The sequence below is a fragment of the Asparagus officinalis genome, chromosome 4 (assembly GCF_001876935.1).
Source record: "Asparagus officinalis chromosome 4, Aspof.V1, whole genome shotgun sequence".
NCBI lineage: Eukaryota > Viridiplantae > Streptophyta > Magnoliopsida > Asparagales > Asparagaceae > Asparagus > Asparagus officinalis.
In genome coordinates, this window is record NC_033797.1 from 74,036,927 (window position 1) to 74,051,657 (window position 14,731).

The 14,731-nt window shown below is 37.7% G+C and overlaps 2 protein-coding genes across 2 annotated transcripts; both read right to left on the reverse strand.

Annotated features, from left to right (window-relative positions):
• Positions 1,649–3,849, reverse strand: LOC109836014 (peroxidase 5-like). The gene is made up of 4 exons (XM_020403959.1): positions 3,576–3,849; positions 2,919–3,110; positions 2,547–2,712; positions 1,649–2,209 (listed from the first exon to the last, which is right to left on the reverse strand). Exons 1-4 carry the CDS (start codon positions 3,783–3,785, stop codon positions 1,800–1,802), a joined length of 978 nt encoding a protein of 325 aa, XP_020259548.1. The 5' UTR covers positions 3,786–3,849; the 3' UTR covers positions 1,649–1,799.
• Positions 6,707–12,356, reverse strand: LOC109838931. Its single transcript, XM_020407367.1, has 9 exons — positions 12,177–12,356; positions 11,857–12,046; positions 11,516–11,766; positions 10,307–10,528; positions 10,121–10,213; positions 9,629–9,790; positions 8,501–8,595; positions 8,038–8,332; positions 6,707–6,898 (listed from the first exon to the last, which is right to left on the reverse strand). The coding sequence occupies exons 1-9, from the start codon at positions 12,354–12,356 to the stop codon at positions 6,707–6,709; spliced, it is 1,680 nt and encodes a 559-aa protein (XP_020262956.1).

Consider the following 14,731-nt stretch of genomic DNA (forward strand, 5'->3'; position numbering starts at 1 on the left):
GGCAGAAGTTGGGGCATATAAGCTCACTAAAACATCTGTGTTATGTGTATTTTACAATACTGGTTGACAATAGCCAGGAGCCACGTCATAGAGATCTAAAATCGAATGTCTGTCTTTATTTCCTATTGAACTTGATATCAGAAAAAAAGACCCAGTATGATTGGTTTTAAGTTTTAAGTTTTATGTACAGTAACTGTTAAGTACATGACATAATTTTTTGATAAGTTTAACTAGTAGTATCAGGCATATTATGATACATGACCGATGCTAAATTCCATGATAGTCACCGTGGTATTATGATATAAGTTTGTGTGAATGATTTAGGTATGGCATCAGATGTTCTTTGAAATTGTTCAACCTTCGTATTGTGGGTGCTCTTATATTAATATTCTTTGTTAAAGGTGTTTTTTATTTGTTTAATTATTCCTCTCGGTAGAGCCTCCTGCTTTTGAAGTTGTGCCATCTCTGAAGAGGTTGAAACAACGTGTGCTTGCAGCTAATCCGTAGAGTATAATGTTGTTTTCATGTACTTTGGATTACCATCAAAACTACACTCTCCAGACTAGTTTACACAACTACATTAAGTGTGGTGATCTTCCACTTGGATTGTCATCAAAATTTTAGTAGTGAAGGAGAGTACTTTGGGGTAGTGTATTGTATTTATCACTGCTCTAGATAAAATTGTTAACTGCTTTCTCTTCTTCAACTAGACAATGTAGTTAGTAACTTAATTAGCCAGGAGACTGAATTCATGCATTGCGTCGAGGTAAATATGAAGTTGAGAATTTCTTAATATTATTAACGATGTTGAGAATTTCTTACGATTATTAACGACGGACTATATACATGCTTTATGAGAGGTTGATTGGAAGGAATTAAGAAAGATCTAATGATATAGTTAACTTAACCGAGGAGATTAATCATAATGGAATGTAATTGAAGAATAGTGATATAATTAACTTAACCGAGGAGATTAATCACTAGGAGATTAACTTTTGCAAAGACATTGTATGCTCAGTGCTTGTGGAGTGACATTCATATGATCAAAGTGAAATAATATTTTTCTCCTTTTGCTTGTTGATTTCTGACATTCATTCTCCAACTAACAAACAGAAGAGTGTTGTACAGAAACCATGACCTAACCAGCTGCAATTCACTAGTGAAAGTGATGTGATATTTTGACATGTGCACAATATATCAGCGATCATTTTGTTTGCCAAAAAAAAAACATAAATCACAAATTGGCTACGCAGAAGAAGAGATGATCCAAATTGCCCCCTTTGAAACTTTTACTTACATTCAGGTACACTGAGTTTTCTGTTATTACACATGTGACCTCGGAGTTTGTGATTCTATACGAGTAAACATGAGACTACTAATCATAACTAGAATATTTTGTATAATACCAAATTGTCATTTTAGCATTATTTCAAAAAAGATATTAATTCCTCGTGTCTCAATTAAATTACATATTAGCGCTTCAAACCTTTGAAATTGCTTAGAAGGTAAATAACGCGAAAAATATATTAATGAGGTGATTAGTTATAAATTTTCAGTAAGGGTGAAAGTGGTATTTTTTAAAAAATAATAAGATTAATCTCCTTAGCCCTTCTTCATTTGCCAAACACAAAAGACGTAACCCCTTGTCTTAACTATCGAATCCAAACAGAATAAGATTATTTTTAACCCTTCACGATGGATTAACTAAGTTAACCCTTCTCCTTAATGCATCTTCCTTGACCCTTTGCCAAACGCAGCCTAAGGGGGTAAACAAGAAAATAAAACAAATATCTACACAATCAATTTATAACCCTACAATTCTTTCTAATCTCTCCATCACTTCCAGTGAGCACCCCAATCTTACCCATCTTTACCATCGCCTGAGAGAACTTGCTCTTCCAAAGGCCCCCATTAAACGCGTTCGCCCTCACTTGGCTTGACGTCCCGCTATCCGATCCTAAACTCTGGTCGGAGGTGAAAAGCCCACGATTGGCGATGATGTTGTTGTAGTAGCTGGCGTCAAAGCGCGTAGGTGATCCGGGGTCCATTGGAACAACGAGGCTCGTGTCATTGCTCCCTTGTGGGCATTGACGCTTAAGGAATGCGGCATATGTTGGGTCGAGGGTTGGGTCTTGGCTCACAGTTGAGTTGAAACTGTAGAGCCTGTTACTGAATGATGTACAGTGAGACCGACCAAGTGTATGTGCACCTGTGTGCATATGTAAACGTAACCATAATTAGTAACGGATCATAAAATCTTTGTGGGGGAATTTGATGAAGTACTTAAAAAATACTATTTTATCTTTTTTTTTAGCGAATGGATATCTTTTGTAACTGAGCATGAATTTTCACATTTTCCTTGGTGCATGACAAGTTAAAGCTGAATTTTCCTTGCTACATGACAAGTCACGGTTGAAGGTTCTAATTTGGATATTAAATAAAAAACTTTCATGTGAGCTTTATTGCGAACAAAATTCGATGTGTTATAACAAATTCATTTATAAAAGTCATCGCGTATTTCATTTGCTTTTCTTTTCAGTAATTACCAGAAAGTGTGACCATCTCATCTTGAGTGAGCCCCTTATTGGCAAAGCTTTGAGTGAGTTGGCTGACACCAAGGCTCGGACCAGGGAGATTGGTGAAGGTGTCTGAAGACAAAGAAACTCTTCCATCTCTTCTTCCAGCTGGCACCTGATATCTAAATCCACCAGTCTACACAGTAATTACCAAATTAAGAAATTATTAGTACTATAGGGACAATAAAATCTTCAAAATTTGTACGAGATAGATATAAGACCCCTTATATGAGTTGAGAATAAGACATGTACTACATATATAGTTTAAACATTTGGATTAATTTGATTCATCTAAGGCTCGATTTATTCCTGAAAATTTTAAAAGGCAATTTGTAGGCTTACCCAAGCAACGCTGTCTCTAGCAGCGAAAGCAAGTATATCAGCACAAGACACAACTCCGCTACATGCAGCCTCGAGTCTAGTCTTTGCGTTGTCGATCACTTCAAAACCTCGAAGGCTGGGATTATTGATTGGAGAGTCTTTTTCTGCGGTGTTCGATGACGTTGAGTCAATGAGAACAGACCCGTCGCATCCCTACAAAACCACAATGCTTAAATTGGTTAGCAAAAGGAATTGTACCACAATCTTCTTATCTCGTACATATATATATATATATATATATATATGTGTCACTTCGCCTAAATGTGAAGGTTGACCCACGAAATTAAACATTCCATAAAGCTAGGATTGATGCTTTGCATCTATATGATCTAAAAACTTAAGAGCGTATTAGCTAGTTTTATAAATAAAGAAATGATTAGCTGTAACAGTTCCAAAGCGCACACTAGTTTTTATAAACTATTCTTCACTGATCATGCATTCTCATATTATTTTACGCGTTCAGAACGTTGTATTGAAAGGTACGAAAATTGTTGAATTTATACATGCAACTAACTTATATATGCATGTACGTTGTGAATTACGCTTATTGATATAAACCACTAGATGGCTAAAACACTTTAAAGTACTATTTCTTCAATATTTGTGAAGTTTTCTCACCCTAACAAAACAATCATGAAAGTGCATCCTCACAAGCCCAGCACCAAGACCGGCATTACCACTAAGCGCCCGCTGCACCTCACTCCTCACAATGAACTCAGCTTGAGGACATGTGTTTGCGTAGAACCCTACTTGAAGCTGAGCCTTGAGCCTAACACTCAAGCTCAGAATCACAACCAGAGCAATCGTCACTTCTCTCTGTAACCTCATTCTTCTCTCTCTCTCTCTCTCTCTCTCTCTCTCTCTCTCTCTCTCTAACTCTCTAACTCGATATTATACCCAAATGATATTATCTCCACAAATATTGCCTTGAGCACAATAAACCTTACTCAATAACTATTTATACACTTGAAAACTAGCTAACGCAGTTTGCATGGTGGTGGGCTCACACGCATTTGAATGTTATAATCGAGACGAGTTCAGCTCCGATTGCATTATTTAACTTGTAGAGATCAAAACGGGCACATCCACTTGAGTTGATGCCAACCAAGATTCAAGTTGAACTCCACGAATAGATAATTAGAGAGGAAATGAAGTATTTGCAAATAGATAAAATTTGATTGTAACTTTTAGCACACGATATTTGACTAAATGAGCACGGAGAGTCACGGGTTTTGGTGGCTTATTTGAAGTCCCGGGCAAGGGGACTGAGTAGGGGGAGACTTGAAGAGAGAATGGACAAAACTTGTGGGGTTCGTTCGGACCTATTTAGGCAATACTGCGTCCGCAAACTTTGACTTGCAAAGAGAAGAGGTTTATACTGTACATGGCATTGAACAATTCTAAAGCCAACCAAAAATAATGTTGAGTTCGTGATGACTCAAATCAGTTAAGAAGCAGGATTGGGTTTGGACTCTAATTAGGATTAGTTATACTATTCTAATTAGAACTTGATTGACGGAATTAATTGAATTGGAAAATCCAATTAGGATTTAAGTTAGAGTTCTAATAGGATTGAGGAAAATAAATCTCTATATATATTGTATCAATCCATGGGTTTAGCAACAAGAAAAAAGAGAGATCTATATTCCACCGTCGTTAGGGGTGTGTAGTTTCAATCTCTTGTAAACTCTTCTCAAAAGAAATAAGATCTTCCCCATTCTCCCCGTGGATGTACACAGATCATCTTGATCACGTTAAATATTGTTGTTTACTGTTTGTCTTGATTGCTTGGTAGATTTGGGGTTTCTTGATTGTTTAAGTTTTATCTTCCGCGGCTTACGTACTACAACAATTGGTATCAGAGCTACTATGGCGATCAAGACGACAGCGACCAAGTTTAAGGTGGAAAAATTTGACTAAAAGTTATATTTTCTCTTGTGGAAGATGCGCATCACGACATTACTCGTGAAGGAAGGGGTCCACTGATCTCTAGACGGTTTTGAGAAGAAGTCATCCACTTTGGATGAAGATGAGTGGAAAAATATGGATGTCTACACGTACAAAGGCTACGATTATCCTATGCTTGTCAGATGAGGTGCTCTACAACGTTATGAACGAGAGCATGACTGTAGCTATGTGGTGCATGTTGGAAAGCTTGTATATGATGAAAAGTTTGTCAAATAAACTCTTCAAAAAGAAGTAGCTCTATGAATTTCGGATGAAGGAAGGTACGCCTATTCTGCAACACTTGAACATCTTCAATAGAATTATTGGCGATTTGTTGGCTCTTTAGGTGAAGCTAGAAGAAGAAGATCAAGGTCTTCTGTTGCTGTGTTCACTTCCTCTCAGCTACAATCACTTGGCGACTACCATCAGGTATGGGAAGGAGACTTTAGAGTTGGAGGATGTCATCTCGGTGCTTCAGAATAATGAACTCATCAGGAAGACGGACACCATGGAGGAATCTTTAGGTCTAGTGACCAATGTAAAGAAAGGGAAGTCGAAGGTCAAGGAGCCGGTCAAAGCTCAATGAAATTCTAGTTATGTCGTCTGTTTTTGGTGCAAACGACCATGTCACTTCAAGAAGGATTGCAAGTCGTACAAGAAGTACTTGAAGAAACAGGATGGTAGGACTGATAGCACTAAGGGTTAGGATAACCATACGGGTGTCGTAGAAGATCTTTGTGATGTATTGACTGTGAAGTCAGATACGGGCAAGTATACTAATGATTGGTTACTTGATTTAGGATGCACATATCACATGTACCTAAGGAGGGAGTGGTTCAGCACTTACATGCCTATTTCTGGAGGAATAGTTCTCAAGGGGAATAATGCTATGTCGGATTGTTGGCATTAGGAACGTCAGGATGAATATGCACGATGGACAGGAAAGGACTCTCTCCAATGTTCGGTATGTTCCGGACTTAAAGAAAAATCTTCTTTCGCTGGAAGCTCTTGAGGCTCAAGGGTGCAAGTTCAGTGGTGAAGGTAGAGCTATCACAGTCACTAGGGGCCTTACTGTTGTTCTGAAAGGGGAGCGCACAAGGAACTTGTACAGACTGGTAGGAAGCGTCATTGAGGGTGAGGTTTCAGCCACAGCAGAGAAGACTGATCGGTTGCGACTTTGGCACATGCGTCTAGGACACATGAGTGGAAGGGGTCTACAAGTACTCCACAGAAAGGGCGTGCTTTCAAGAATAACTCAATGCAAACTTAACTTTTGTAAGTATTGTGTTATGGGAAAGCAGCGTAGAGTATCTTTCTCTACTTCGCAGCATAAGTCTAAGGGGTTACAGAGCTATTCCTGAAAGCACGCCCTTGCCGTGGAATACTTGTAGACCCCTTTCACTCATGTGTCCTAGACGCATGTGCAAATGTCTCGATCGATCAATCTTCTCTACTGCGGCTAAAACCTCGCCCTCAATGACGCTTCCTACCAGTCTGTACAAGTTTCTCATGTACTCCTCTTTCAGAATAGCAATAGCGCCCTTGGTGACTGTGATAGCTCTACCTTTACCACTGAACTTGCACCCTTGAGCCTCAAGAGCTCCCAGCGAAAGAAGATTTTTCTTTAAGTCTGGAACATAGTGAACATTAGAGAGAGTCCTTTCTTGTTCATCGTGCATCTTCATCCTGACGTTCCTAATGACAACAATTCGACACACTGCATCATTACCCATGAGAACCGATCCTCCAGAAACAGACCTGTAAGTGATGAACCACTCCCTCCTTGGGCACATGTGATATGTTCATCCTGAATCAAGTAACCAATCATTGGTATACTTGCCCGTACCTGACTCTGCAGTCAGTACTTCATAGAGATCTTCTACGACACAAGCATGGTTATCCTTACCCTTAGTGTTGTCAGTCTCACCATCCTCTTTCTTCAAGTACTCCTTGTACAACTTGCAATTCTTCTTGAAGTGACCTGGTCGTTTGCACTAAAAATAGAAAACAGAACAAAAATTTCCTTGAGCCTTGTTCAGCTTCTTGCCCTTCGACTTCCCTTTCTTTACATTGGCCACTAGACCTAAAGATTCCTCCATGGTGTCCGTCTTCTTGATGAGTTCATTATTATGAAGCATCGAGATGACATCCTCCAACTCCAAAGTCTCCTTCTCATACATGATGGTAGTCGACAAAATACAACATTGCCGACGAAACAAAAACGTCGGCAAATGTTTAAAAAACGTCGGGAAAAATATTTCCCGACGAAAAATACAGCATCGCTAACGCGTCGCCAAAAGTGCGTCAAGGAATGTATTTGGCGACGCAAATACACTGCGTCGCCAAAAGTACACTTTTGGCGACGCGACATGCGTCGGGAAAAGTACATCTTTTAGCGACGCATATTATTGTGCGTCGGTAAAAGCATGCTAAATTTTTCCATATGTGTAATGGCGTCGGGAAATCTTGCACTTTTGGCGACGTACTCAACGTCGGCAAAGGGCAATGCGTCGGTAAAAATATACTTTTAGCGACGCGGAACGGAGCGTCGCTAAAAAGCTTATCTTTGGTGACGCATGATTTGCGTCAGCAAAAGTGTAGCTTTTAGCGACGCAGAATAAAGCGTCGCTAAAAGCTACACTTTTGCCGACGCAAATCATGCGTCGCCAAAGATAAGCTTTTTAGCGACGCTCCGTTCCACGTCGCTAAAAGTATATTTTTACCGACGCAAGATTGCGTCGCCAAAAGATATTACTTTTATTGAAATATAACGTCGGCAAAAGTGTTACTTTTATTGACGCTTATCAACACTAATTTGCATCGCTAAAAATAATATATTTTCTATCAAATACAAGCTTACACTGAATCTGAACATCCACAAAAAATTTGATCCCATTCACATCAACATAAAAGTCTATTTTTTTCATTTCCCCTTGAGCGCTAAAAACGTTAATTTACAAACTTCCTCTTTCATATCCAAGTACATAAAGTCTCTCAAAAACATATTACATCAAGAAAACTAGAAACAACAATATCAAATTTGTATCATTAATTACAAAGAACAAATGGATTTGAGGAAGAACATGGCCCAGTTTAGATAGTGCATCTGCAACAGTGTTGGCCTCTCGCATACAGTGTAGGACAGGAACTTGGTAGGAATGTCAGAAGCCCCATCAGCCTGACCACATTTGTTATATCGGCTGGACCAACCAAGCAGAAAAACCAAGGATACATCATTTGTCCTCTGAAGTATGTGGTTCCGTCTCTTGTATATTTGTCTTCGTTGTCGGCCTCCATGGATCCTCCTCCTTGTATCTGAGATACTGATGCTTCTATTTCTGTGAAATTTTATGAGCAAATCACCAAATAATACCAAAAGTAAATTGTACACTGCAACAATCACAGAGCACTTGCAATAGCAGCTTTGCCTGCTTTGCATGGTGAACTTAGTACAATTCAGTAATAAATCGATTACTCAAATGATATTCATGATCTCAGAAGGAAAGAACTTAGTACATATTTAATCTTTAGCTGCTTTCTACAGTGATGCTCTTCCTAGTTTTGCGAAATATAGTCAGTAACTAACCAAACAATACCGAGAATTGCACGGTGCGTACAACAATAACAGAGGCACAGAGCTTTTACAAGTTGCATCATGGCTTGTTTTTACAGGGTGAAGAGCTGCTAGTGACTGATGATAGTAAAGAATAAGTGTCAATTCATGAAACCAATTGGGCAAATCATATTCATAATCATGATCTCTAAATGAATAATTTAAAATCTATATTGCTTGGTACACTACAAACAGCTTGACCATTTCATTTTTCTTTTTCAACAATGAATAAGTCAAGATATATAAAACTATAACAAGCTGAATGACTTCCAAAATGAAAAATAAGGATATATATATACGAGTTTATAAGCTACCTCTCACAAGAGAGACAAGAGATGGACGTGCAAACTCTTGGTAGCAGATGTGGGGAATTGCACATAATGAAATGAAATGAAATGAAGCTAATGTGGGGAATGCGACAAATGATGCGATCACTATCTCAGTTCTGATGTTCTTCACATAATGAAATGAAATTCATGAATTTCATGTATCCTTGATTCTAAGAATTGTGAAGTTACCAACTTTGTCCGGACATGAAGCTAATGTGGGGAATTGCACATATGAAGAAAGCTTTAGCCTGCATTTCATCACTTTTAATTGTTTTCAAATACTTCGTGTTATACAAAATAAGTAAACTAATTAGTGAACATATATTGTAATTTCATTAAATGAGTGTACTGAGGAAAAGCTTGAACAACTAAACAAGGAAAATTATTCTACTTCATATCTAAAGTAGAATAATTTATTTTGGTAACATGCTCAATATTTGCAGAAAATATTTTAGAAACCGTGCTTTGCACGTATCTAAATACTAGTAAGTCTAATAATGAAAAATTAAATGCAAGTCTGACCTCATCTACATGAGAAATCTCTACTACCACCGCTCGCTGCAGGCTGGCTACGTGCCAATAACTAATGCACTAAAGCCTCAAGATCAGCAGTCTTCTGGGCTTGTACGTTCATCTGCTCAGCTTGTGTGTTCATCTGCTCAGCTTGTGCATTCATCTGCTCGGCTTGTGAGGCAATCTGTTCGGCTTGTGAGGCAATCTGTTCGGCTTGCACAGCTACTGTCTCCTTTAAAGCCACGACCTCAGCATCTCACTCAGCTGACTTTTGCAAGAGACCTGGTAGATGAACTCCCTCGAAGGTGGATCCCATACCCCTTCAGGTAACCTGGCCTCCTTCCAAGTACCTCAATGGAGATCTCAAACTCATTCATCGGGGATGTAACTTCGGGCTGAGATTGTTCGATAGTCTTGTTGACTAATCGCTCCTGTCATTTTTAAAGATGTAAAATCCATATCATTAATGAATAGATATAAGTTTTTTTATAGATTGATTTAACAAAAGTAAATTTATAAGTTTTTTATAGATTGATTTAACAAAAGTAAATTGGACATACGTACATAGGTATCTTGTGCTTTCTCGTTTACCCATACTTTCCTTTTTTTTTGGTAGGGGTTTCCTTGTAAAATTCCGGAAAAGAGGGAGCTTGCCCATCATTTTTTGATTTCTGTAATTTAATAAATTTATCATTATGGTTGTTAATAACTATTTATAGTCTATTTATTTAAAAAGTAAAAACTTATAAAGCAAAACTTACGATTAGTAACATCGCTGCTGCAAATGATCGGGAACCAGATATATGATTGTAGGGCAACTTTGATCGACTCACCTTCGCTTTATCAGATTTTGTCTAATGACCAATATAAAATATATTATTAAAATATATAACAACAGGATTCCAAAATTAACATGACAATTTAATAAAGTGATTTGAGATCTATACCTTCCATTCTTCAGTTTCCCACACATCGATCATCGATACCCAATCATTAGGCTCCACACGCTTCGGTGGATGGTTCTTGGGATCAGGTACTCCCTTCTCTATTAAACCAAGATAATAGGCGTGCAACTCATGCTTCCAATTTCTATATATACTCCGACACTTTTTCTTTATGGAATCTTGGATGACTAGGTCGTTCTCATAGTCCCCGACATCAAATCTTTGCTACATGTACAGTTAAGCATGAATATACATATAAGCATTAATATATCTTTGCTACAAGTACAGTTAAGCATGAATATTCATCATCCCCTTGCTTCAACAAGAAAAAAGGAATGCAAAAAGGTAAAACAAAGTGTAAATGTTCAAATTCGAATCTTAAATCTGATAAGATTTGAACACCAAGTATCTTTGCACTTCATAACAAGACAAATATATATATTAGATACCAACGACCCTTAACATCAATGACTTTTGGGAGAAATAATATACAGCTGACAGCCATTTTAACCTTGCACCCGTAGAGAATCAAGATAATAGAGATCAAGCCAAGCAAATGGATTGTATTATTATTATTATTAGTATTATTAAGGAGTTGGTTTTATCTAATTATTATTATGTATCCACCATTTGATGTTTCCAATAACAATGAAAGGCTTGTACAGCGTCGAAAGAACAAAAACATGATTCCAGAAGAAATAGAAAGATTGTATGTGGATGTCATTTGTCTATAATGAACTCATGAGGCCAAGTTTACTGGATAAAAGAAATCCTGAGTGGCGCAAATAAGAAACAAACAAAGCTATCTAAAAGCTACATCAAATGATGTGAACAGGTCACCAGTTAGATGTTATTATACCACTATCATAAATTGGTCTGGTAATAATAACAACAACAATGATGATGAGGCCTCATTCCCTCTCAAATGAACATCTGAATCAATTGCACCACTATTGTTCGTCTAAACAACTGGTCTTAAACTTGACCACCTCCATTTGCAATCGGGGTAAAGAACGTTTAACCAAATAATTGACCGATGCATAATACAAAAGGCGTAAACTAAATGATGGATACTGTTTTGTGCATTGGTCTAGATTATCTCAGAACAGGCTAGATGTTGAAGAATCTAGGCCCAGATTCATACTCCCCCTCCGGATAACACTGTAAATACCGGATAACAGCAACATGATTAAAGAATGATTAAAAAAATACCCGAACTCTCGTAATGATCGCCTCTCGAATCCCAGCATCAATATTGTCCCAACCACAATTGCGAACCGGTGCAGATGTTCGGATCTCCTTACCAATCTCATTCGCGAGGGATGTCGCATGCTCCCCCTCCGGTGCTCCACTCGAGGAAGGGATCGGAACTGAAATCGCATGACCCAATTGTCTCACCAATCTCTCTGTCCCCTTCCCTCGTGTTGCACCGCGTACATTTCTACGGGCCGATGGTACCGATCCTACATAAAATGCAAAGTTAATTGAATTAAATTTTATATCTAATATAAAGGAAAGGTGAATCTGATATGTAAATAATGATATATTAATACCTACGCTGCTCCCGATCGTTTGAGGGCTTTCTAGTTGGTCGGGTTGGGCAATTGATGATGGCTCGGGGTAGGGCAGCTCGCTACGGGTACACTGGGGTGGCTGGTTCGAAGCAACCAAAATCCTCATCTCGGGCACAGAAGTCGATGGTGTAACATTTTTGGACCTGCGTCCTGGAGCCATACGTGTTACCTGTTATAATTGAGTAAAATGAATTATTAGTACACATAATGAAAAGAAATTAATAACAAATAATAATAAGTAATGATAAGGACAAGTAATTACAAGTAACAATTAATGACAATACACAAATAGATATTACCTCTTCTAAATCATCATTGTCATCTTCACTCGATGAGCTAAGCAAATTATCATCCATAGACGGTTGGTACTCATCATCATCCTCACAAACCTTTTTTTTACTACCTTTACTTTTCCTCTCATGCATTGGCAACGTCCTGGAAATTGTTTGTGAAAGTGGTGGTATTCCCAAAGCTCTCATTCTTTCTATATTCTCATCTAAACAGTAAACTTGGATTTCTTGATTGATTGAGAAGAAGAGCAGCAATGGGGTATATATAGCACCCCATTACAACAGCTAAAAATAAGAAAAAGACCAAAAAGCCCATTTGAAAAACTAGCCGTTAGGCTCAGTTTGTCAGCTCTTCGGTCGACCGGTACGGTCGACCGATTAGTTCAAAAACCCTGAGAAAACATGTTTTGAGGCTGACGGTCGACCGACGCAAATTTCGGTCGACCGAATGGAAATTTCGGTCGACCGACGTAAATTCCGGTCGACCGGAAAAACATTAGAAAGTTTCTCAGAAACCAGACAGCCGTCGGTCGACCGTATCGGTCGACCGAAATCTGACATGGGCAGAAAACAGGTTTTGGGCAGTTTTTGGAAATTCGTTAAAAATATCAATTCATATCCAAAAATAGTGAAACTTTGGGGAAAGTTTATAAATGATGAAATGAACATGTTTGAAAAGGAATTTTTGGAAAAACAAATTTCGTTTGTGAAAACTACCTGTTTTTGAAAAATGCTTAGAAAACCTGTATTTTTATGAAAGTGAAATTTGAAATAGGACTTGTAAATATTCATATATGTATTGTGCATAAATTATATGTATATAGCAAAGCGTGAGAGAGCTGTAAACAAGAGATAAAGATATTTTAACAATGTTTTAAGAAAAATCATCTATATGATATAAAACGTCAAAAATCGTGTTAAGTGTATATATATTGAGCTTAGATATCATCATACCATATATGTAAGTAAACTAAACAAGTACCTAGGTAAATCCACGCAGATGAACTTGAATCTTTAACGTTGTGTTGAAATACCTGAAAAGAGAACATAAACACAAAACACTGGAAAAACTTATTAGTAATAAATTGTTTGTCAAATCATCATCAAAACTATAGGGTCAACAATCTCCCCCTTTTTGATGATGGCAAACAATTTATACAAGAGTATGAAGAATGCACTGATAATCCACATATAAGCCAAAACAAGAATAAGTTATACATGACCATATGTAAAAGTCATATATGACCATATATAACAGAAATTAATTTGTAACCTATAAGTGGTATTTTCTCCCCCTTTGACAACATCAAAAAGAGGGAAAAATGAAAGATAGGAGCAATGCTCCCCCTGTTTATTAGCATAGATAAAAGAAGTAAAGAAATTTATGTCAAAAAACTCCCCCTGTCAAATAGACTAGATGACATACAGGAGCTAAACTGACAACGATCCACCAACCGTATGCATAATAAAAAATATGTAAGAAACAAAACATGGGTATTATCTTAACCATGCATTGATCACAAAATGAGAAACTGGCATAAGCAATTTACAAATCATCATTTAGGCATCACAAAAATGATAAACCATGCATTGATGCATAAAAAAGGAAAAACTTAAATATCACATAGGCAACTTATGATAAGCAACTATTTGCTGCACACCAAAACATGAGTGTTGTTTCAACAAAGCAGTGATTCATAAAAGAAATAAACTGAACATGATGAATCACAAATAACATCATATAGACATTAAAGGCAGCATACATATAGGTTGTCCACGGAATAGTGAGTCATACATAAAACGTCACACAAAACCATACATAGTTGTTCCACAAAGCACCAAAGCATCATAGAGTTATACACTCAAATAAAAACAGAGTTATCAAGTTTTACAACCCAGTAGAGAGCATCAAAGACAAACAACATATAAAGAAACTCAATTAGTCATCACCTCCTCCAACATCATCATGATCACCATCATCACTACCATTATCATCACCATCTCCACTACCATCATCATCTGAGCCACCAGCAGAATCCTCACTAGAATCAGACTCAGACTTTGAAGGGATCCCGAGAGACTGACGCTGGTATGAAAGAATAGTCCTAACATCCTTCTGAATAGATGTGACACGAGTCTCAAGGCGATCAAGACGGTCACAAATCTCAGAAGTGGAAGAAGTGGAAGAGGTCGAGGCTCTAGAACGGGAGTGAGAAGATGGTGTGGAGTCAAGAGATATTTGCATTCTGGAAAGGGAAACTTTATCAAAGAAATCTCTTGTGGATTCAACCTTAGGTTCATTTGTAAGGTCAACATTGAAATGTTGAAAAATGAGAGTGAAAAAGGAACCAAAGGGTAGAAACTTGGTGTGTTTAGATGCCATGTTATTGATAAAGATAGTAGCCCAATCAACTTTGATTTTAGCAAAGATGGCATAAACAGCATTAATCTTGTCGGAGGCGAAGTGATCAAAACTTCCAGTCTTAGGAATCAAATTTTGAGCAACAATTCGGGCAATGAGTCTAGCAATGGGATTCAGAGAATTGTTGTTCATTGGATATGAG

What these genes read in the sequence shown, in the direction of transcription:
- LOC109838931 (XM_020407367.1), bottom strand. Translation starts at nt 12,356, where the DNA reads ATGAGAGCTTTGGGAATACCACCACTTTCACAAACAATTTCCAGGACG. An exon ending in AACGATCGGGAGCAGCGTAG is followed by an intron (nt 11,767 to 11,856) that starts GTATTAATATAT and finishes CATTTTATGTAG; the next exon opens with GATCGGTACCATCGGCCCGT. An exon ending in CGATCATTACGAGAGTTCGG is followed by an intron (nt 10,529 to 11,515) that starts GTATTTTTTTAA and finishes CTGTACATGTAG; the next exon opens with CAAAGATTTGATGTCGGGGA.
- LOC109836014 (XM_020403959.1), bottom strand. Translation starts at nt 3,785, where the DNA reads ATGAGGTTACAGAGAGAAGTGACGATTGCTCTGGTTGTGATTCTGAGC. An exon ending in TTCATGATTGTTTTGTTAGG is followed by an intron (nt 3,111 to 3,575) that starts GTGAGAAAACTT and finishes GTGGTTTTGTAG; the next exon opens with GGATGCGACGGGTCTGTTCT. An exon ending in CTAGAGACAGCGTTGCTTGG is followed by an intron (nt 2,713 to 2,918) that starts GTAAGCCTACAA and finishes ATTACTGTGTAG; the next exon opens with ACTGGTGGATTTAGATATCA.